Source organism: Oryx dammah, unplaced genomic scaffold (assembly GCF_014754425.2).
Source record: "Oryx dammah isolate SB20612 unplaced genomic scaffold, SCBI_Odam_1.1 HiC_scaffold_14, whole genome shotgun sequence".
Lineage (NCBI taxonomy): Eukaryota > Metazoa > Chordata > Mammalia > Artiodactyla > Bovidae > Oryx > Oryx dammah.
The window spans coordinates 20,842,957-20,863,843 of record NW_024070198.1 but is presented as its reverse complement, the minus strand read 5'-3'; the positions used below and the strand labels follow the sequence as shown (position 1 = coordinate 20,863,843).

At 50.2% G+C, this 20,887-nt stretch overlaps 1 protein-coding gene across 14 annotated transcripts in view; it reads right to left on the bottom strand.

Moving 5' to 3' along the window:
• PAX2 (paired box 2) overlaps positions 1–20,887 on the bottom strand; it is a 94,561-nt gene that overhangs the window by 12,788 nt on the left and 60,886 nt on the right. For all 14 annotated transcript variants that reach the window (XM_040254484.1, XM_040254483.1, XM_040254482.1 and 11 more), the window contains 2 exons: positions 8,854–9,029; positions 6,511–6,637 (listed from right to left, as the gene is read on the bottom strand). In XM_040254484.1, the coding sequence (XP_040110418.1) occupies positions 6,511–6,637; positions 8,854–9,029 (303 nt within the window). The remainder of the gene's footprint in view (positions 1–6,510; positions 6,638–8,853; positions 9,030–20,887) is intronic.

The following is a 20,887-nucleotide window of genomic DNA, read 5'->3' as shown; positions in this document are numbered from 1 at the left end:
TTGAAATAAAGATTGTTGCTCCCTCAAAAATATTTTGATTTAGATTCAAACTGTCGTCTCTCCTTGATCTCTAAATAAATCAGTAAGACCATGCTGTGGAGGGCCAAATACAGTCCATTTGGCATGCTCAGCTTTTGGGTCTCATGGATGGAAGGAGGAGATGAAGGGAGGAGTCAAGAGGAGAAGTCCAAGGTAATGGGCCAAATTTGAGCTCAACTTAGAAGCCCATAGAATTACATCTTTGCTAAGATGCCAGAGAGCCCTTTATAAATCTTCTTCCTCTTCCCCATGCCTCCCTTCCCTCAGTGGCTCCATTAGCAGCCCCGGGTGCTTTTGTCCAAGGCACCCTGCTGGGGAGGGCAGCCCATCACTGCTGGGATAGCTGGTGAGCACAGTCATGGGTATAGAACTGGGGCTGGAGATTAGGGTGGTACAGCTTTTATTGTGTTCAAATTTGACCTGACTCCCAGTCCTAGAGTAAATTAATGACTTTTATTTAAAATATCTTTTCCCTCTAGAGGTGGACTGGATGAAGGAGCCCTGATCCAATGACTCCCTAGGCTGCAGACCCACAGCACCTACATTATCTGTCAATGTCTCATTGCTATGGAAATGCCCCCATAATTAAATCAGAGTTGATGTCTGGGGGCTGGTGGTCCTTGGGGATGTGTCTGGAGGCCTCAGGGATGTTTGGAGGAGGCTAGCCTCTTATCAGTGGGCCTTCTCAGCTGAGGAGAAGCCCTCTTGGCTTCATCCAGCCGCCATAGCAATGGGCTCTATGACTTGCTATGTGTCTGAAGTTGCCCTAGCCCTCTCCTTTCAAGGTTGGAGAGAAACTCTGATGTCTGTGCCCTAAATTCCTCTAGCTAATCAGGGGCTTTGAGCTGACAGACAAGGCTAGGAGACTCCCAGCCTCCTTCAGAAACATTTCTCAGCCTTTATTGCCCTCTCCTCCCTCAAGGGGCTGGCCAAGGGCTAAGCTGTTTGTTTTATGGAGGGAAATGCGGTCGCATTGGAAGGGGGTTGTTAACTACAGGAAAGAGGCATTTCCTAGAGGTCCTCACGACTCCTGGAGCAAGAGGAGGGTTTCCCAGGGTCCACACCTCTATCTGCTAAAAGGCCACTTTCGCTCACCATCCCAGCTGTGGGTAAGGAGGCTGAACTTCTAATAGTCTGCAACCTTTTCTCAGAAGCTGAGCCCACACAACTCTCTCTAGGCCCCAGGGGCCAGCCCCTGATTTTCTTTGAACTTTGCCTTACTGGTTTCCTCCACTTCTGCTCAAATTTACCAGCTTCCAGAAGAACCCCATCTTCTGCTCCCTCCCCTGCTCTGGTGGTATTTCCTGCTTAGGCAGCATCCACATCTCCTTCCAGATCTCAGCTACAGGTTCCTACAGAGCTGCAGTCTCTAGGCATCAAGAGAAATTTCCCTGAGCTCTTGAATAAAACAAGCTTATCCCCACCAGGGTGGGGAAGCTAACAAGGCTTTTTAGAAATTTCCCCATAAGGGAGGAATGGACCGTCCCTGTTACAGTTGTCCAACGTTCAGACATTTTTCCAAAAGGGAAGATTCTCTGCTGAGACTTAGCAGTATGGGAGCTTGGATAAGAAGGCGACAGGCTCTATTTTCAGGGCTGCCTGGGGGTCCTCTCTTTCCATGCCTCCGAGTCCCCAGAGAACATGATCCAGGTGTCTTCTTTGCCTTTTTAAGGTCACTATTACCTGACTAGTTGCTGAGCAGTGGTGAGGAAGGGGATGTGGGATCAAGATCTGTGATAACACAAAACATACTTTTAGATGGAGGAATAAATGGCAACCCACTCCAGTATTCTTGCCTGGAGAATCCCCATGGACAGAGGAGCCTGGCGGGCTGCAGTCCATGGGGTTGCAAGAGTTGGACACAATTGAGTGACTAAGCACACCCCCCATACTTTTAGAAATAATTTTTAGAATTTTAAACACGCTTACTATATAGTTGCTTTTGGATTGTTCTGGATTGTTATTATCTCTAATTCTTGGGGGGTATTAATTGTTCTACTTATTGCTTCTACTAACTCTCCCTCATAATAGTCTGTATTCATATGAGGTCTGTTATTTGTTGTATCGAGCTTATCTTTAGTGGTGGACTTGTTTCTGTGGGAGTCCCATGTCCTCTGGATTGTACAATGTCTCTGCAAAGAAGATTTGCCCTTGTCCTGCTGGGGTTTCTGAGTGGGTTACTATCCTGGACAAACTTGTATGTGAGTTCTTAGCTGGGAGTTTCTGCCACATCCCCATGGTGTAAATTTGAAATCCGGGTTAGGCTTGGGGTCTCCACTTCTCGTAGAGACATTACTTTGCCCTTACTTGTTTCCATGGGCCCTGGGATGACTTTGTGGTTTCCCTTTCATAGACAGTGTTGTACTGCTTTGTTCCTGTCTTTATTCAGGGGAATACTCAGTTCTAGTTGCTGCTTCTCTGGGGCCCAAGATCATGTTTTCTGCATGGTGTGTTACAACCCCAGCCTCCTCCAGTTAGGGTCTGCCTCCAGTGTGGCCTCTCACACTTTGCTCTGGGTTTGAGTCTCCCTCTGTTTCTGATACCAGAGGGTGAGGTTTGGTTGTGTATTAGCAATTCTCATTGTTATTTATCCAGCTGTGTTTTGGTGAGTTTAGCCTGCCTTGTTTCTGGACATCTATTTCATTCATCTGTTACCTCCTGGGACTTTACTTGCATAAAGCTCCCTAGTGCTCAGCAGTGAGCCTCACCAGAGGCTGTGAAGCTCACTCATTCAGGGCAGCAGCTCTGGGGCCCAGTGTATCCCTCGGGTTCTAGAGTGAACATGGAGAACCGCTGTACAAGCCCTAACTTCCCCCCAAACCATCTTGCTCCACTGGAGCTCCTGTGCAGGGAACCTGCTCTCATTATCAGGGTGGATCTTCACCAGGCAAAGGGACTCTCTAAATGCTCAGAAGCATCTCCAAGCGACTTTGGGAATCCTGAAACTAGTATTCATCTTACTCTTGCAGATCAACATCACTGCCAAGGTCCCTTCACACTCTTCTGCAGCTGCAGACCTGGCCAGGCACACAAGAGGAGTCACAGTGAGGAGGGCATGGGAAAGAGAGGCTCTTTTCTACCAGTGATAGGAGACTTGGAGGCATCAGCACACAGTCAGAACCAGAGTCCTCACTGAAAAGGCCCTGACTCAAAGGCCCTTGGGATCACTGAGGGGTTGATGGCAGCCCTGCTCTGAGGTCCTTTGAAAGGGTAAGAAGGTGGTAGAGGGTTGCCCAGCTAGGCAACCTAAGGAAGCTTGGGGCTAGAGTACCCCCCACCCACTCTCTCATCCAGTTGGCCCCCTTTTCCTTATCACTTAGGAGAGACTCGGCTCTGTTCCAGACCAGCAGCCTAGAGCAGTGGGCTGGAGAGAAGAGATGCTGCTGAGCTGGAGCGGCCCAGCGGCGGAAGGGAAAGTGGGTGATAAATTTAAATAACCAGCTTGACTTGGCAGCTTGCTGAGTTGTGATGCAGTGAAATTAAAATCTCGGCAGAACTTACAAACACTACCCAGAAAAATCCGTCTCCCTCTCTGGTTCCATGATGGAAGGTGGGGAGGGGAGGCGTTCGGGCCAAGCCCCAGCCTCCAGCAGCCACCCTTGCTTGCAATGTGATTAGCTGTGTCCTGGCCCACTGGGCTCCACTCTCCCCTCCAAACAATAGTCCAGGTTCCTCTTGCTTCTCAGTCCTGACCTTGTGGAACAGCTGCATCAAGTGGCTGGTGAAGTTTGAAATCAGCCTCTAGTGCCAGGAGGTGGCAGGAATATCAATAAGGTTGGCTTGTTGGGTTGGGCTAGGGCTTCCTGAGCTGTTTCCTTAGGACTCACTTGCAGAGGTTTACAGCCTCAGCTGCCTGTCCCCTGGGAGGAAGATGAGCTGGGGGTTTAGTTTAGGATATGGGAGGTGAAGAGGGCTCCTCAAACACCTGAGCACATTCAAGCTGGACTGTGGCCACAGGATGCCCTCTCTCACCTGGAGCACACACCTGGCCAGAATCACCTGCTGGAAAGCTCCAGCCCTTTCTGCCCCCACCAAAGCCCTTCATACTCTCCAACCAAATAAAATCATAAAGAATCTTAGGGGGGAATTTTTTCAAATACACCAAAAGTCATTCCTGTATCCAAGCTGTGCTTGGAACCCAGTTCTAGATACCAACATCCTTCTAGAAAAACTCACCCTAAATCCACCTCTCTGATGTCCGCTCTTTTTACATCACTGCTCACTACTACCTACAAACTCCTGGCCTGAAGGCCAACCTGCTGGACCCAACTCCTGAGATGGTCCAGGAAACCTCTGGGCACTGCCCTGTTTCTCACCTTGACAGTACCTCCAGTAAATTCCGTTCGTCCCCATAATAAATACATCATGAATCATTCATCTTTAATAGATTATGCAAATTAGGAGGACATAAAATCAACAAAGATCAATAACTGCAGCCATTTAATTGCCAGCAAAACATTTTAAGAATGAGCATAATCTGTAGCCCTTTCTTGGGTAATGGCACCATTAATCCAAACCTTGGATCTTGGCCTAAGTGTAGAAAAATCATTCCCTGCCCCCTTACCTCCTCCTATCGCCCCTCCCCCACTTCTCCACACACTTCTCTCTTTTTGGTAATTTCCAGTTTCTGAGCGAGTTTCCCCGTCATTACCACTGGTGAACAGCTCCGAATGTTAATGGTTCTGCTTTTGTTACTCCTCGCTTGATTGAAATGTCGCATACAGATTGAGATGTTAGTGCTAACTTGCCACCTGGGAATGTCAAGCTGGGTCTGAAATGAACTTTTCTCACACTTGGATCCAGATGGATCAGCCGGAGATGTTCCCAGGCTGAGCTGGGACCGTTCCAGGGCCATGGGGGGGAGGCAGGCGGGGGGATGCTCAAGGTGGAGGCACTTTTCTGCACCAGCCTGAGTTCTGCTGTAGGAACTCTGCCCCAGAGAGCCTTCTTTCCACTCCTGGAAGCCTTCTGGATGGTGGCCCTGGGCCCAGGGAAGCATAGCTGGGGTTAGAGAAGTCTCCTGGGCTCTGATTTGCTGCTGCCTTGGGGTGGGCCACCTTTGAGAAGTGACCACTGTAACCCTCAGCAGATCAGAAGAAACGTGACCCATCCTAGGCCATCACTCTTCCTTGGGTCAGAATGCCCACAGCTCAGAGAGCTTCTGTACTAGACGATGGACTGTCTCCTGCTGAGGGCCAGTGGGTCCTGTGCTGTGTCCTGACCCAGCTTTTGGTTGTCACTCCCAAAAGTCTGTCCAGAACTTAAACTCTGACTGCCTAGCCTAAGAGCTCAACTCTCTCCAGTCCAGAAACAGTGGGACTGGACACCCCTTAGGGAGAATATGGAACAGCAAGCAACAGGGATCTCCCAAGCCCCCAGGTGGAGGATGGTGGCTGCTTGCAGCCCGTCTCAGACCTGAGGCGCGTTCAGAACAGCTCCAGGTTGGAACCTGTCCTCCAGTGGGGCCAAGCCCGCTCCCTGTCTCTGCTGCTGGCTGCTTACAGCTGGGCTGCCAGGTCCCCAGGCCACCTCCGCTCGCCTTGCTCGGCAAGTAATGCCTCAGCGTCTCCCAATCCCCACCGAGACCTTTCTCAGTCATTCTCTCTCCCAAGGAACAAACGGCACATTGGCTTTATTGTCTCCAGAATAATTAGGTGAATTTTAATAACACCTCGATGTGTGTCTCTCCCACTTGGGCACTTTCCTGGCCCGGAAACCCTTTTCTGCAGTGCCAGCCCACAGCTCGGAGGCCAGGAGTGTCATCAGCTGGGCCCTCCACTGCGGCGCACCTCGGCCTTCTTCCCCTCTAGCTGCCTCTGCTGCTCTTCATCCACCTGGATTAGGTGCCCTGCCCCTTGTGTGGAGGGACAGGACCCTGTCTGGCCTTGAAATCAAGCTTTGGTCTCAGTGATGTCTCTGAGAAGCTGGAGAAGGGCTGAACTAATTGAGCTTATCTATTACCACAGAACCGGATGCCATGCCCTGAAGCCCAAAGCCACAATTTTGGCACTCCCGGGCCGCCCAGAGGAGAGGGACACAGGTCCTCCAGGGGACTTGGGGACACAGGAGTGTGGAGGCTCAACATTGAATGGGCACTCAGGCTCCACTCTTGCTGGCCTAGCTTATTTACCCTCCTTTTCCCATGCACATCCTAGCGAGAGGCTCATAATTCTCACCACCTTTGTAGAGGCAAGAAAAAAAAGGCACAGAAAGAGGCAAAAGGATGGGCAGAACCAGCTATAACCCCTCCTGGCTTTGACCTTTCCAGGCTGCAGCACACAGAGAGCCTGCCCATGGTGTTTTCTCCCACATCTGTACACATCTGTTGAGGAAGTGCCCTGGCTTTTGGAGACTCGCTCTTTCTACAGAGATCATGGCAGGGAGCCCACTTGTCACACTGGGCCCCAGATGGCATAGGCTGAGGCGCCCCCACTGAAAGCAGTTTCCCCACCCTCCTGGAAGCCCCCTTACCGGTCACAACAGGGTATGTCTGCGTGCCTGACACGTTGCTGCCCAGCTCGGGGTTGGTGGATGCAGATAGACTCGACTTGACTTCATCAAGCCCAGGGGTCAGGGCTGGGAGGGAGTACTCATTCCCCTGGGAGGAGAGAGAAAAGAGACAGCTCGCTATTGACGCACACATGCGGAGAGAGGCCTCGGTGTGCAGATGGGGAGGAGGGACAGGGAGCCCTCCCAGATGGGGTGGAAGGAGCTGGCCAGGCAGAGGGCGGGGAGGGTGGGAGGGGTGGGCTCAAGGGATGATGCAGAGTTGTGTATGGGGGGAGGCAGACCTGACTCTGGGAAGTTGAGGGGCAGCCCATCCATTCTTGGTGGGTATCCAAGCACCCTTGACCTCTCTGTAGCCTCTCCTGCTTAAGAAGCCCCCAAGGGCGAGGGGTAGCAGTGGGAAACCCCCTGGTAAGAGGCCAGGGGTATTTTCAGGTGCCCGGGGGTAGGGAGTCTCAGGGAGGAGAGATGAACCCTGATGTGATGGCAGAGGCAGGAGCTGGGGGGAAGGGCCTAGTGGGGCCTCCAGCCTGGCACTGCTGAGCTGCTGATCGGGTGCTGGCGCCCCTTTTTAAAAAACAAACAAAGACAGCCTCACGGGCCCCTCGCTCTCTGCCTGTGCACTGGGGTATGAAATTGGGGAGGGGGAGAGTCCACATGGCTAACAGAAGGGTGGGAGGGGGCCAGTCATTGACTCTGAAAGGGTGTCCTGCCTGAAACACTCCGGTAATTGCCTTTTTATTGCAGCTACCGCCAAGCCAGACCCCAGAGCTGGGCTGACCAGGAGCCCGCACAAAGCAGGAAAAGTTGCTCTGATTAATATTACGTTAAATTAAAACTGATTTTCTGCGCTTTCGGGTCCGTTTTTTTCTCTTCCGCTTCCTGGCCCCCCCCAGAGGACCCCCTCCCCTCCTTGGCTGGACAGGATTGCCTCGTCATTTCCAATTCCTTCTCGTATTGATCTTCCTGTAGAAATCAGTTTTGTAATTAGCTGCAAATTAGGCCTTCTACTGGGGGTGAAGCTGCCCCCTGATTTATCACCAGAGTAATTCGCTGTGATCGGAGAGAAATTAAAATGAACTCAATTAGGCTTCGGATTTGCTTTATGGGCCCTGCTCCGAGTTTCAGGGGGAAAAATGACTGTGCTGGTGTTTAATAGTCTAATGAAAGTAAATAAAGGTTATTCATTGTAATACAGCCGGGGACTCGGGGAGGGTGCACCAAGCCGCCCGCCTCGGCCGGCTCCTCCTTTGTTGGTTTATGGCTCAGGGCACCTTAAAAAGACTTTTGATTTTTGTTTTATGAAGACAAACAGCTTATGGGATAAAAGGACGGGCGGGGAGAAAGGCGAATGGCTGAGAGCTCTTGGAGTCCCAAGTAGAACTGTGCTGTGCAGAGTCTGTGCGGCTGTGCTTGTGCATTGCGTGCGGGTGTGTGCTGAGTGTGCAAACGTGGCAGGCTGCGTTGTGCTCGCTGTGGGCCTGGCCTGGGCCATAGTGTGGGGAGAATGTGTGTGTGCTCCTGTGTCAGAGCATGCACGTGCGGCAGGGGGCGGGGGGCTATCCTATCTTCTGGGAGAAGGCGGGCATGGAAGGGTGCTGAGTTGGTCGTGGGGAGGGCACACCAACTGGTTGATGGGCTGTGGGGGAAGGGGTGGGGAGGGAGTAGGTGGGTGGTGGATTGTCTGTGAACACATGCACACGGGTAAATGTCAGGAGTTAGGAGATGTGTTTTGTGTATTGTGCTGGGGTGTTCTGGGTTGTTCTGCATCTGTGGGAAGTACTGGGTCTGAGGGGTGGGCTGTCAGCCTGTCTGGGGTCATGATAGACAGCCGGGTGAGGGAGCAGGAGGCAGGTACTGGGCTCTCTTCCTGACACCTCCTGGGGCAAGAAGAGCATCCAGGCTTCCTCAGACTTTCTGTAGGACTCTAGGGGCATTTAGGCAAGGGGTGTTCCTGAGTGCCCTATGCCAGGAGCACAGGATGGCAGGGCTGGAAGCAACCTGTCAGGTCCTCTGTCTAGAGACAGGGAACCTGAGGATGGGGCTGAAACTGAGAGGGGGTAAGACTCGCCTACGGCCATACTTGCACCCAGAACTCACCGCTTCTAACTGCCACATACCATGGTGATTTTCTCAGCTTTGTCATAATGTCCTCGTGTGAGGGTGCTTACAGGGCGCACACACGGCACACCTCTAGGCAGCACATGTGATGCTGGGTGTGCACCTGGCTGACCTGCGTGCACGTGCTCCAGAGCCTTGCTCTGCCCAGCCCTTCTCCCTTCTCCAAGCAGAGAGCTCCTTCCTCACCTGCTCTGATTTGATGTGCTCTGATGCCTGGAAGACGTCAGGGTAGGAAGGACGCTCAAAGACCCGATCCAAAGCTTCCAGCTGCTGCTGGGTAAAGGTGTCAGCCCGCAAGTGCTTCCGCAAACTGTCCACGCCACTCTGGGAGTCTCCATTGGGGACTGAGCCCTCGGACACATCTGGAGAACACAGGGACACTCGGGGCATGAGCGCAGGTGAGCAGAGGCACAGAGCAAAGCAGTGGGCAAAGGGGGTGGGCACTTGGCTGGGCCCCCGGGGCTCTGCACCGCTTCTAGGACTCCTACGCCCAATTTTGAGGCTTGAGGGGCTGACCCAGGGGCTGGCCATGTGTCAGAGTCCTGACTGAGGGAGCCAGCGCCCCAGAACGACCTGGGAAGACAAAGGGAAGTTGTCACAGCTGGGGGTGGGGGTGGGAAGGACTAGGCAGAGGTGGGGGAGCCAGAGGGGCTCCTGGGCACCGTCTCCTCAGGACCTGTCTCCCCTGAACCCCTCCTGGGCCTCAGCCCTTGGTCAGCCTGGGAGGAGGAGCTGGTTGTCTCAGGCCAGCATTACTGAGCCTGTGGAGAATTGAACTTGGCTCTGAGATGAATTTCAGTTCCACTGACTCCAAGGGTGGAAAATCATCAAATCTCCGAGGCTGAGTGTAACAGAGACTGGGTGAAGTAATTAACTTCACCACCGAGGGAGGAGGGACTCGGGGCCCAGCGGAGGCGCTCTTCTTACGTTGGGCCAGGCCTAGACTGGAGCAGGAGGAAGGCAGGTGACAGGGAGCCAGGAAATGCGGCTCAGGCAGACACTGAAGCCCAGGTCCTTGCAGATGCTTCTGTGCTCTGAGGCCACCCCCCCTCAGCTTCTGTCCTTGACCTGGGCTCTGGCTAAACTCTGTCAGAGGCCTGCTCCTTGGCCATTTGGTTCCTCCTGCCATCTCCACAGAGAGCTGAGACCCACCCCAGGTCTGAAATACCAGGACAACGCCACAGAGCGCCCACTCCCGGCGCCTCCCACCACTCGGCTACCCCTGCCTCCCTGGCCCTGCCCTCTCCATCTGACCCGCGGGGGTTTTCAGAGTGCATAGTGGGCCAAGCTCCTGCTCTGCCCGCATTCCCCGAACCCCTGCCCTGCCACTCCCCGGGCCCAAAGCTGGGTCCTCGCAGCCACCGCTTGGCCTCTCCTTTGATTCCCTCACCCTGAAACCAGCTGGGGAGTCTTGGGCCTGGGGCCAGCCATGCTGGAGGCCCCAGGGTGTTCCTCTGAGACTGTTATATATATCAGTTTATAGGTGATTATACGATATGATATAATCAATATTGCATTATATACAGTAACACCATACAGTATCATTCAGGAGACCATAGAAAATATTACATATTGATTAACCTCAACCCGCAACCATCGTCTCTTGCTGGTCTCCCAGATGTAGCAAGGGGATCTGCTTTCCTAATGGGACTTCCTGTCTTCACTCCATCCTGGAGGGGGTGGGAAAGCAAAGAAAGTGTGTTGTGTGTGTGTGTTTGTGTGAAAGAGAGAGAAATGGAGACCAGGATGATGTCTGAGGTGGACAGACAGACACAGGGACAGCATGAATGATATTTCTATGTTCCCTGTGTTCCTAAGGCCACAAAACTTGTTGTGTTTTTTCTGTGTAAGCCTCTGGAATACTTTTCTGTCTTAGAGGGAGTGTGTGCTTCTCTCTATCTGAGTTAGATGGTGACATTTATTTTCCCCTTTTGTGTATCTTCTGTGTATATGCATGCATGTGTACACATATACACATAAGAACCTTTCTGAACAGGTGCATGTGTACGGATGTGACTGCACAGGGAGCGTGAGCCCACATCCCTATGTCTGTGCCTCTTCTCTTTCAAGGACGTGCCATCATCCTAAGGCCATCCCTTGGAGCTATTAATATTTGCAAGTTTCATTGTGTCTAATCCTCTGTTGCTGGAGTCCTACCTTTTCGGGAAGCCTTTCTGTCAGGGCATAGGGAGACAGTGAGTGTCTTTGTGTGTGGTTATTCCAGTGTCACCAGTGGGTCCTGGGGAGTCAAGTGCATTTGTCTGTGAACACAGCCTCACATGCTATATGCATGGGTGTGTGCTGTGTGCAGTGAGACTCATACGATGCCTCTCTGTAGATTTGTGTATATGCCTGTGTGTGGCTTGGCTCAGCCCGTGTGTGTGTGTGTATGTGTGTGTGTGTATGTAGGGGCTAAACTGAAGCTTTGTCCTTAGGTCACTGGCTGGAGGAGTCTCTTTTCCTTCATTTATTCAGGGGCCCTTCAGATCTTGACAAATCTGTCACTCTAAATTTGCGAGAGATTATGGTGCTCTCTCCCCAGCCCGCAGAGAGGTGATATATGATATCTGCTGCCCCTATTGATTGCCTGATCTGGTGGCAGAGGCCGGCGAAATGAACTTGAAATGAACATCATGCCTCAACTCATTGTGCGTATAATACACTACTTAATCCCACATTTTTCAGCCGCTATGGAATTCAATTGATCAATCATGTTCCACTGATAGTACTGTTTTAGGGGTTATTGCTGCTCCCTCCACTCACTGACCTTTTTATTTATTTATTTTTTTTTCGTATACTCAGGCCCTGGTGATAAGACAGGTTACAGAGGCAGGCACAGAAAGGGGAGGGAGGAAAGAAAGGTGAAAGGAAGGCTGCTCCTGGAAGAGGTGGCGGGGAGACTGGGAACGAGGAGAAGGGGAGAGGGAAGGGGGGTGGGGTGGGGAAGAGACAGAAGGTGCCAGAAGGGCAGAAAAGCAAACCAGCGTGATGGAGGCATGAGGCTGCCAAAGGCTGGAGGAGACCCCCACCAAAGGAGAAGGAAGGTGACAGGGGGTGGGGAAGGCAGCAGTCGTGATGAACGGCGGAGGAGCACAAAGAAAGTTGTGGGAACAGGGTGGAGAGTCACAGGGGCAGGGAGAGGACAGTGGCATTACTGGTGGGGGACAGGGAGGCAGTGCCCCCCGGGGCAGCCCGTGGGCCCACAGGCTCTCCCCAGAGACCAGGGTGGCACCCTTTCCTCGGCTAGAGAAGGGACGCTGGAGCAAAGGTAGGAGGAAGGGTGGGGAAGGGAGGCGGGCAAGGAGCCTGGACTCAGAGGTCCAAGGAGGAGGAAGCTCAGTGAAGGAGAAAAGCCAGAGGCAGAGACAGGGCAGAAAGAAAGAGAGGGAGAAAGGGAAGAAGCTTCCCGCCGCAGATGCCTAGAGAAGCACAGGCTGTGCTTGAGGGCTTCTGTCCACTTGCCGTAGGAATGAGCCCAGCAGGCTCTGCTTTCCTGGAAGCCTGGGGATCCAGATGAGGAGCACAGTCCAGGACCCGGGTGGGGGTGGGGCTGGAGGGTGGAGGGCAGAGGAGGAAAGAAGAAGAGCACAGAGGAAGAACAGAGACCGTGGAAGAAGAGAATTGAAAAGGAAGAGAACACGAAGCTGTTGCCAGTGCTTCCCGCTGGTGGGGGTGCATCCTCAGGACGTGGAGAAAGAGGGCTCAGGTGGGTCTTCCCAAGGGTGGAGTCTCAGAGGTGGCACGGGGGAGGGGTGGGGCTGGGCTAGGAGACACTGCCAGGCCCAGGCACTGGACAGCTCTCTGGGGCGAACATGGAGGAAGAGGCAGAAGCAAGTCTTAATCTGGGCTGAAGAGTGAGCAAGAAGGAAAGTAATTAGATAGCATCCACCTCGCCAAGAAGCCAGGCTGGGAGTTCCCCATGGGCAGGAACCATGACTAGTGCCTCTCTATAGCTACAGTGCCAGCACGGCACTGAGCACAGAGTTGGTACTCAGTGAATGAATGAATGAATGAGGCTCTCCTGAGTAGCATTCAAAGCCAGACCCCTGGCAGAAGGTCTCTGAACCAGCCACCTGGTTGACTTGGCATCCCAGGACATCCAGTCACTTGTCAGGCAAGTCCCACGCAGCCCCAGGTGTCAGAGGATGTGAGAAGCCCACAGCAGGCCCCTGCATTGACTTACACACATTCTTCACCCGCTCCACTGCTTGTTAACTTCCAACAGCATCAACTCTGGTCCATGGAGGCCCTTCCCACTCACACCAACACCTTCCTGCCCACCTACAGTATCTCTATCCAAGAAACAGAGCACGCCGTGTTCCCAGTTAAGAGTAAAACTTGACCTCAGAGCTGCAGATGCCATCTAAGGCAGCCGGCAGAGGCTGCTTGAGAACAGGGCCCAGAGATGGCCCTTACGTTGGACTCCCCACACCTCGGCTTTGGTCACAAGGTGTGGGATAAAGCGGGCCTACCTGCTCATTTCTGGTTCCAGGGAAGTCCTTCCCTAGATGACACAGTGGGCCCTCAGCCTTCATCTTGATGGGAAAACTGGCCCAAGCCTTGTCAGGGCTCCAAGAGGAGGGCAGGAGTATGATGCCATATGTTCTGGGCTTTCTGGAGCAATTCTGATTTCCAATATCCTTTCCCGCTCTCAGGCCCCACTTTCAGATTGAGGTTGGAAAATGTGGTTGCTGAAGGTTTAGTAACCTTGCCCCCTCCCCCGAGGGGACACCCTGCACTTGTTGGTCTCAGTATGTGGAGGATTCAGCCCTGTTCTGCTGTCCCTGCTCAGCCACCATCCATTAGCAGCTCACAGCACCAAGAGCTTGTTCCATTTAACCCTCCATCTAATCCTCCCAACAACCTGCGAGGTAGATGCTGCGATACCTCTTTTAAAGATAAGGATGGGCATTCTCTGGTAGTCCAGTGGTGAAGAATCCATCTGCCAATGCAGAGGACACGAGTTCGATCCCTGGTCCAGGAAGATGCCACTTGCCGCAGGGAGACTAAGCCTGTGAGCCACAACTACTGAGCCTGCACTCTAGAGTCGGTGCTCAGCAACAAGAGAAGCCAGCTCAATGAGAAGCCCACGCACCACAATCAGAGAAAGCCTGCAAGCAGCAGCAACGAAGACCCAGCACAGCCAAAAATAAAAACATTTTTTAAAAAAGGAAACCGAGGCAGAAAGGTTAAGTGGCTTATCCAAGGCCATGCAGCTGGTAAATGAGTTGGGATTTGAATTCGGGTCTGTTTGAACCCAGAGCCTGCCCTCCACATCATTTCATTCTGCTGCCCGGTTCCAAACCCAGGAGACCCAGCTGAGGGGCCCCTGACCCCATCCAGGCTGCTGTGTCCCTCCCAGGATCCCACCTTTCCTGATGTGCACCCTCCCTACACTGAAGCTACAGCCTATGAGCTGCTGAGCCCAGACTGTACGATGATGAGGGGACACTTGGTCCAAACCCCTCATTTTAAGGTGATAAAAACCAGCAGGGTGGATGGTGAAGTGGGGGAGGGGAGGTGACCAGTCCAAGGTCACACTACGAGGCAGCAGGACTCTCAGAACTGGAGCCCATTCCAAGTGCCGTGTCCACTCTGGCATGAGCCATAGCATATCTGAAGGAGAGTGAGCTCCCATAAGTCGTTTCCAGAATGAGGCAGCATATAAATAAATTAATTAAACAAACTGCTGAGTTAAAACTTTGACGCAGATTATTCTTTCAAAGGGAACAAAGGCTTGTATTGTCTTCTCTGACCGCTTCATATTTGCCTAGCAGTTAACAAAAAGCTTTCGTAGACCTTATGTTATTTGGGCTTCCTAACTACTCTCTAGGAGAAGGCAATGGCAACCCACTCCAGTGTCCTTGCCTGGAGAATCCCAGGGACGGGGGAGCCTGGTGGGCTGCCGTCTATGGGGTCGCACAGGGTCGGACAAGACTGAAGCGACTTAGCAGCAGCAGCAACAGCAACTATTCTCTAAGATAGCTAGGGATTATAAGCCCCTTTTTACTGGTGGCTCAGATGGTAGAGAATCTGCCTGCAATGCGGGAGACCTGGGTTTGGAAGATCCTCTGGAGAAGGGAATGTCTATCCACTCCAGCATTCTTGCCTGGAGAATTCCATGGAAGGAGGAGCCTGGTGGGCTACTCCATGGGGTCACAAAGAGTCGGACACGACTGAGCAACTTTCACTTTTTACTGGTGAGGAAACTAAGGTTCAGAGTAACTGAAGTGCGGGTTAAATGAGGGTAAATGGCTAAATCAAGGGCATATCTACCAGGCTCTACCAGGGAGCCTGGCACACGGAAAGTCCCTGTGGACAGTTGTGGCCTGAGCAGCAATGAGTAGCAGTATCTGCCAGTCCAGCCTACAAGCAGGGCTCCAGCAGTGGGGCCCTGAGCTCCATGCAAAAGAAGAGAATTGTAAAACCAAAGATCACCTTGACCAGGAGAGCCACCCACAGGGTAACAGTGATTCCTCCCTGATCATGAGCAAATGCTTTACTTCTCATCTAAGTTTTTCCATATGATCTAGGCTTTGTACAAGAAGCACATACCACTTTGAGAATCATTAATAAAAATGACTTTTACTCCTCAACAAAAAAGGTGTTATCTCCTCATTCACTTAGCCTTGTCACTCCCCATCCATTCCTGGACTGCCTGGGAGCACAGCCCTACCTCCCGCCCCTCTGGTCCCAGGCCAGATCCCTCTGACTGGCCAACCATGAATAGGGCTAGCCAGTGAGGTCTCAGAATCTTCGGGAGGAGGGCAGGCACTGATCACAGAATAAAATTATGCCATTTCCTTGGTTAGAAAGCACCAAGATTCATCAAAGTCAATGTGGAATGAACAGGGGCTGTCCACTGAACCCAAAGAAGTAGGAATCAGGCATTTGAGAGGAATTCTTTTAAAGTATAGCAAAGAAGTATATTAATTTCAAATTAACCCAAATATACCTATCTACCCATCTATAGGCAAACTGACAACATCAGGGCTTCCACATACATGCATTAATCCATTCAATTTTATGAAGTATTTACTATCACTATTCTCATTTTTTCAGATGAGAGGCAAAAATTATTTGTTCAACATCTCCCAACTAGAAAGAAGCCAAAGGCTGGATTTGAACTCAGGAAAGTCTAACTCTAAGGCTCTCTCCACTCTATCAGATTTGCTTTCCTTGTCAAAGATCATCATCGCAGCCATTTACTGAGCACTAACTCTGCATGAGGCAGGCTCCAGGTGCTTTCCACACATTATCCCTAATCCCCCACAGAACACTTGCAGAAGAGATACCATTAGTCCAATGTTACAAATGGAGAAATAAGCTGAAGGAGAGTAAAAAACATGTGTGTGATCATACGGCTAACAAGAAGCAAGCTCAGGGAAAATAAGCCTTACTTCACCTGTAGACTAAAAATGACCCGGAAAAGTGATACAGAAAGAAAAGAGGAAAGTGTGGAGGAAGTGGGGACACTAAGTGATGGACCTGGCCTCTAGGGGATTTGGGGAGCAGGAGCGATCAGGGGCACTGGGTCCAGGTGGGGGCTCTTTGCTGCATCCCATTCTGACTGGTGGCCTCTTTCTGCCTTAGCTCCTCTCACACCACCTTCTTCCTCTGCGGGGTTCACCCCCAGGCCTCCCCCAGTCTCCCCAGCTGCCAGTTGTTGCAGTTTCAAACTCAATTGTTCTCCTCGGTACTGAGGCAAATGGAGTCATTAATTACCTTCTATCGGCTGGGCTGAGTTCAGAACGCGATCAATATCCCCGCTTGTCATTCAGGGCAGCCCGCCTGTGCAGCCCCGGCCCCACCCCCACGGCGGCCAGGACTAGAGGTCTGGGCTGCCACCCTGGCCTCCCCTCTGATGGAAGGCCTGGAGAGAAGTCAGAGATGCTGAAGAACCAGGCTGCTCTCCAGACTGGGAGAAGAGTGAGGATTCAGAGAATGGAGAGGCAAGTGGAAGGAGGAAGGAAAAGGAAGGGGATGAGGGGGTGAGGAGAGAAGGGCAGGAAACCAGAAAGGAAGGAGAAAGCAGGAGAGCGGAGCGCCACATGCTGGGAAGGGGCTGACGTAAATAAACACTGTCCAGGGAGGCGGGGTGACATTACGGAACCACGGCCTCTCGTCCTTATGTTAATACTAGACAATCCGTGGGACTGCCCTGGCCAGGCACCCCAAGCCAAGTTCAAGAGGAAAGCATAAAGAAGCCCTTGGAAACCTGGCCCGAAGCTTTGGCTCTGAGCAACACCAGCTTCTGCCCAGCCTTCCAGCCCTGGCAAACCTGCTAATTGTGACCAGGCTCTGCTTCTCAACACTCCCTGTGTTCAGGACAGGGTGGAAGACGGGATGGCTACCTGCCTGCCTGACCTCAGTCTTACTGCGCCAGTTTACACCCATGTGTCTCTGGGGACATGAACTACATCTGTGGTCCCAACATAATACTGGACTAGAAGTCACATCTCCTGGGCTGAAATGCTAGTTTTGTCCCTTACCTGTTATATGTCCTTGGCCAAGTCTCTCGAGGTTTTCTAGACTGTTTCCTCAGATGAACACCAGAGGGTTGCTAACTCCTACCTCAGAAGGATTCACTTCTCTGTTCTCTGTGTTCCAACAAACATCTATCCAAACCTCTATTGTAGAAATAATAATAACTAAAATCGATCCAATTCCTATTATAGTACCAGACACTAAGGCTAACATAATCCAATGATTTAATCCTTACAATAACAGCAGCTAACATTAAGTGCTTACTATATATTGGGCACTCATCTAAGAAGTTTACATATATTAACTCATTTCATTTTCACCAGAACTTAAGCAGGAAGCTTCTGTTATTATCTCTATTTTGTAGGTGAGGAAATGGAAATGCAGAGGTTCAGGAACTTTCCTAAGGTTACACAGCTAACTAGTGAAGGAGGCGGCAGAAGCAACCCAGGCGACATGCCTCTGGCAGCTGAGCTCATAACCTGGAGAAACAGAGCTAGCGAGGTTGGGTAACTTGCTCTAAAGCACTCGTTCCAGACAGTAAGTGGCAGAGTCAAATTTAGAATCCATATGTACTTAAGGTGTGTTTTTTTTTTAATGTTTGTTTTCTTCACTAAACTTGACTATTTTAAAGCCAGGGACCCATCTTTTTTCATTTTTGTAAATCTAGCCCAGAGCCTGACACATAGTAGCTGATAAAAGAATGTTGGCTGCTTTGTAGTATAGAATTCCAAAAGCAAAGATTGATTCTTTCTTTACTTGCCTTACAGTTTACCTTTAAAAGGAAAAAGCAGCAGCATAGGACTTTGCTACTCTGAATTCAGTGTTATCACATTTTATAGCTAGAAAGTATCATGGAGATAATTTAATCTGATGGCTTCTTATAGATTAAAAAAAAAAAGAGGCTCAGAAAGGTTGAGTGATTTCCCCATGTCACACAGCTAGTTATCCTTAGGATAGGAACGAAAGCTCTCAGTCTTAGGCCCTTTTCCAGTATTCCAGGCTGCTTAATTCTGATCCAGAAAGAGGAAACTGATAAAAGGGAAGCACTGGGGATTTGGGAAGAAAAGAACCACGTCTAGAGTTGACAGTGGCAAAAGAAGAGGACTCGGGCAGAATCCGACTCGAGGAAAGCAAACTGCTACGCCTTGTGGGAAAGAATGGCTGTGTGCACCCACAGCAAGAGATTCTAGAGGGGAATATAATTCCATGAGGACAGGACGCTCTAAAAATGAAATTCCGCTGCCACAAGCTCAAATAATCAACCTGACAAAGTAAAGAGAGTGGGAGTGGGGGAGGGGTGGAAAGAGAGGGCGTTGAAGGGAGATCATTGTTGCTGCACACGAATGAGCTTTAAAATATGATGAGCCTAGATTTTAAAAGGACATGTACACGGAACAGTGGAAGATTATGCAACCATTAAAAAATCATGTTTTTAAAGAATATTTAATGATATGTGAAAATGGTCCTATATAATGTTAAGTAAAAAAAGTGAGATGCAAGCTGTATATACAGTAGCATTCCAATTTTGATTAAAATTACACATATATATGTAATATATATAATTATACATAATATAACGAATTATATACACACAGGAGACAAAAAGACTGTAAAGAATATGCCAGCATTCTAACAGTTGTTATCTCTTGGTGATGCAATTATGGGTAAATTTTTTTTAAATAACTGAATCTTCTGAATATTTTTACAATGAGCATATATTACACTTAGTATCAGACAGGTTATTTTTTTCTTCTTATAAAGGACAGGAGGGAGGAGGGGACCCTAACCAGGGATAGATATGAGCAGCAGGAGCCCGTTCAGAAGACAAAAGCTCAGAACAAGCTGAGACAACAAAAAGGGCCTTGGTACCCATGTTTGGAGAAAGAACAAAAAGGAAGGCAGGCTTAGGCTCAGTGCTCAGGAAAGGAGGTAATTCTGAGAGAAATGAAAGAGAAGGCAGAACTTCTCAACCCCTGGCTTGACTTTGTCTTCCCCGTCAAAGAAAAGAATCCCCAAAATGAGACCAGCAGGAGACGCCTAGTCAGGTGGGAGCCAGGTGGGTAACTCTTAACCATTTCAACTGGGTTACCTCTCCCAGGCTCAAATAACTCCAATATCAGGACCTCAGGTAGGGCAGGGTGGTGGGGTGAGGTGGACAGGATCCTAAATTTTTTGTTGATAACCCTTGAGCAGTCACAATGAAAGGGCAAGGCAGTGACAAGATCAATGCCATAGCCAAAAAGGGGGAAAGGTAAGCTTATGCAAACAACACTCTAATACATTTACTATTAGGGTCTGGAAATCTTTAGAATAAATTACCATGCAGGGGCTTCCCAGGTGGCACTAGTGGTAAAGAACCTGCCTGCCAGTGCAGGAGACGAAAGAGTCACGGGTTCGATTCCTGGGTTGGGCAGATCCCCTGGAGGAGGGCACGGCAACCCACTCCCAGTATTCTTGCCTGGAGAATCCCATGGACAGAGGAGCCTGGTGGGCTACGGTCCATAGGGTACCAAGAAGTCAGACATGACTGAAGCGACTTAGCACAGCACACACAGCATATCATGCAGTTAATTTGTGGGCATTAGAAAAGAGGGATACCATGGAGACTGCATACACTCACCAAGAGTAGGCTGTAGCACCCTAACTAGTTATCATTATTTAGGTCAAATGCCAGCCCCACCAAGACTTCCTCCATTGCCCTGGTGAGAAGCTACTGACTCCCTCTTTCTTGACATTTATCATTCGCACATTATACTTTGATTATAGATCTATCACAATCTGCTTGTATAATGGTGTGCACTATCTATCTATCTCCCTACTAGACTAGAAGGTTTTTGAGGTCAAGGACAGCATCCTTCCTGTTTACCTCTTTGTGAAGTCAGTTCTGTTATGCTTTATCCATAGCAGACATTCAATCTGCTCATCAACTTATATTGGATTTTTTTAACTGATTGAGAAAACACTGCAGATATAGTAAATGTTAACATTTCACAGAAAATCTTTCTAACTTTATGAACAAGATGAAGAAATGGCTGATGGTTGTTGGGCTCAATAGTTCCTAAAGCAGCCAGGAGGGACAGCTCCACTGGTGTGCTTTGTGGCTTTCCTTTATTTTAAAGGAAAATAACTTTAAAAAAAGCTACTTGGATGATGACATAGAAGACATCCTTAAGATCTTATTCGGGTGAAATTAAGAGCCCAAACCAACAAGATGAAATTCAACAGGGATAAATGGAATGCCCTATGTTTAGGTTTTTAAAAAATCAATTACACAAGTGCAGAATGGGGTAGACCTGGCTTGATAGCAATTGATGTGAAAAAGATCTCGAGGTTTTAGTTGACCACGAACTCAATATGAGCTTCAGTCTGACACGGCTGCTAAAAAATCGAATGTAATCTTAGGCTACATTATGGAAGTAGACTCTCCAGATGGACAATGGCAAGGGTTCTACTGTACTTGGCTTTGGCTAGACTGTCTCTGGAGTTCAGTGTTCATTTAAGAGGGACTTTAACGGTCAAGAATGAATCCAGAGATGGGTAACCAGGATGGTGAAGGACCTCCCTTAAGCGCAGGGACCACACCATGTGAGAAATTGAAATCCACCCAGGGCTCAGCCCAGTGTCTTTTCAGATGCTCATTAAACCAGATGGTATGAACGGAAGGGAGGGAGGAGGGGGAGAGAGAAGGACTGTCGCATGGAGATCTTGTCCTCCATTCTATGTGGTAAGTGTT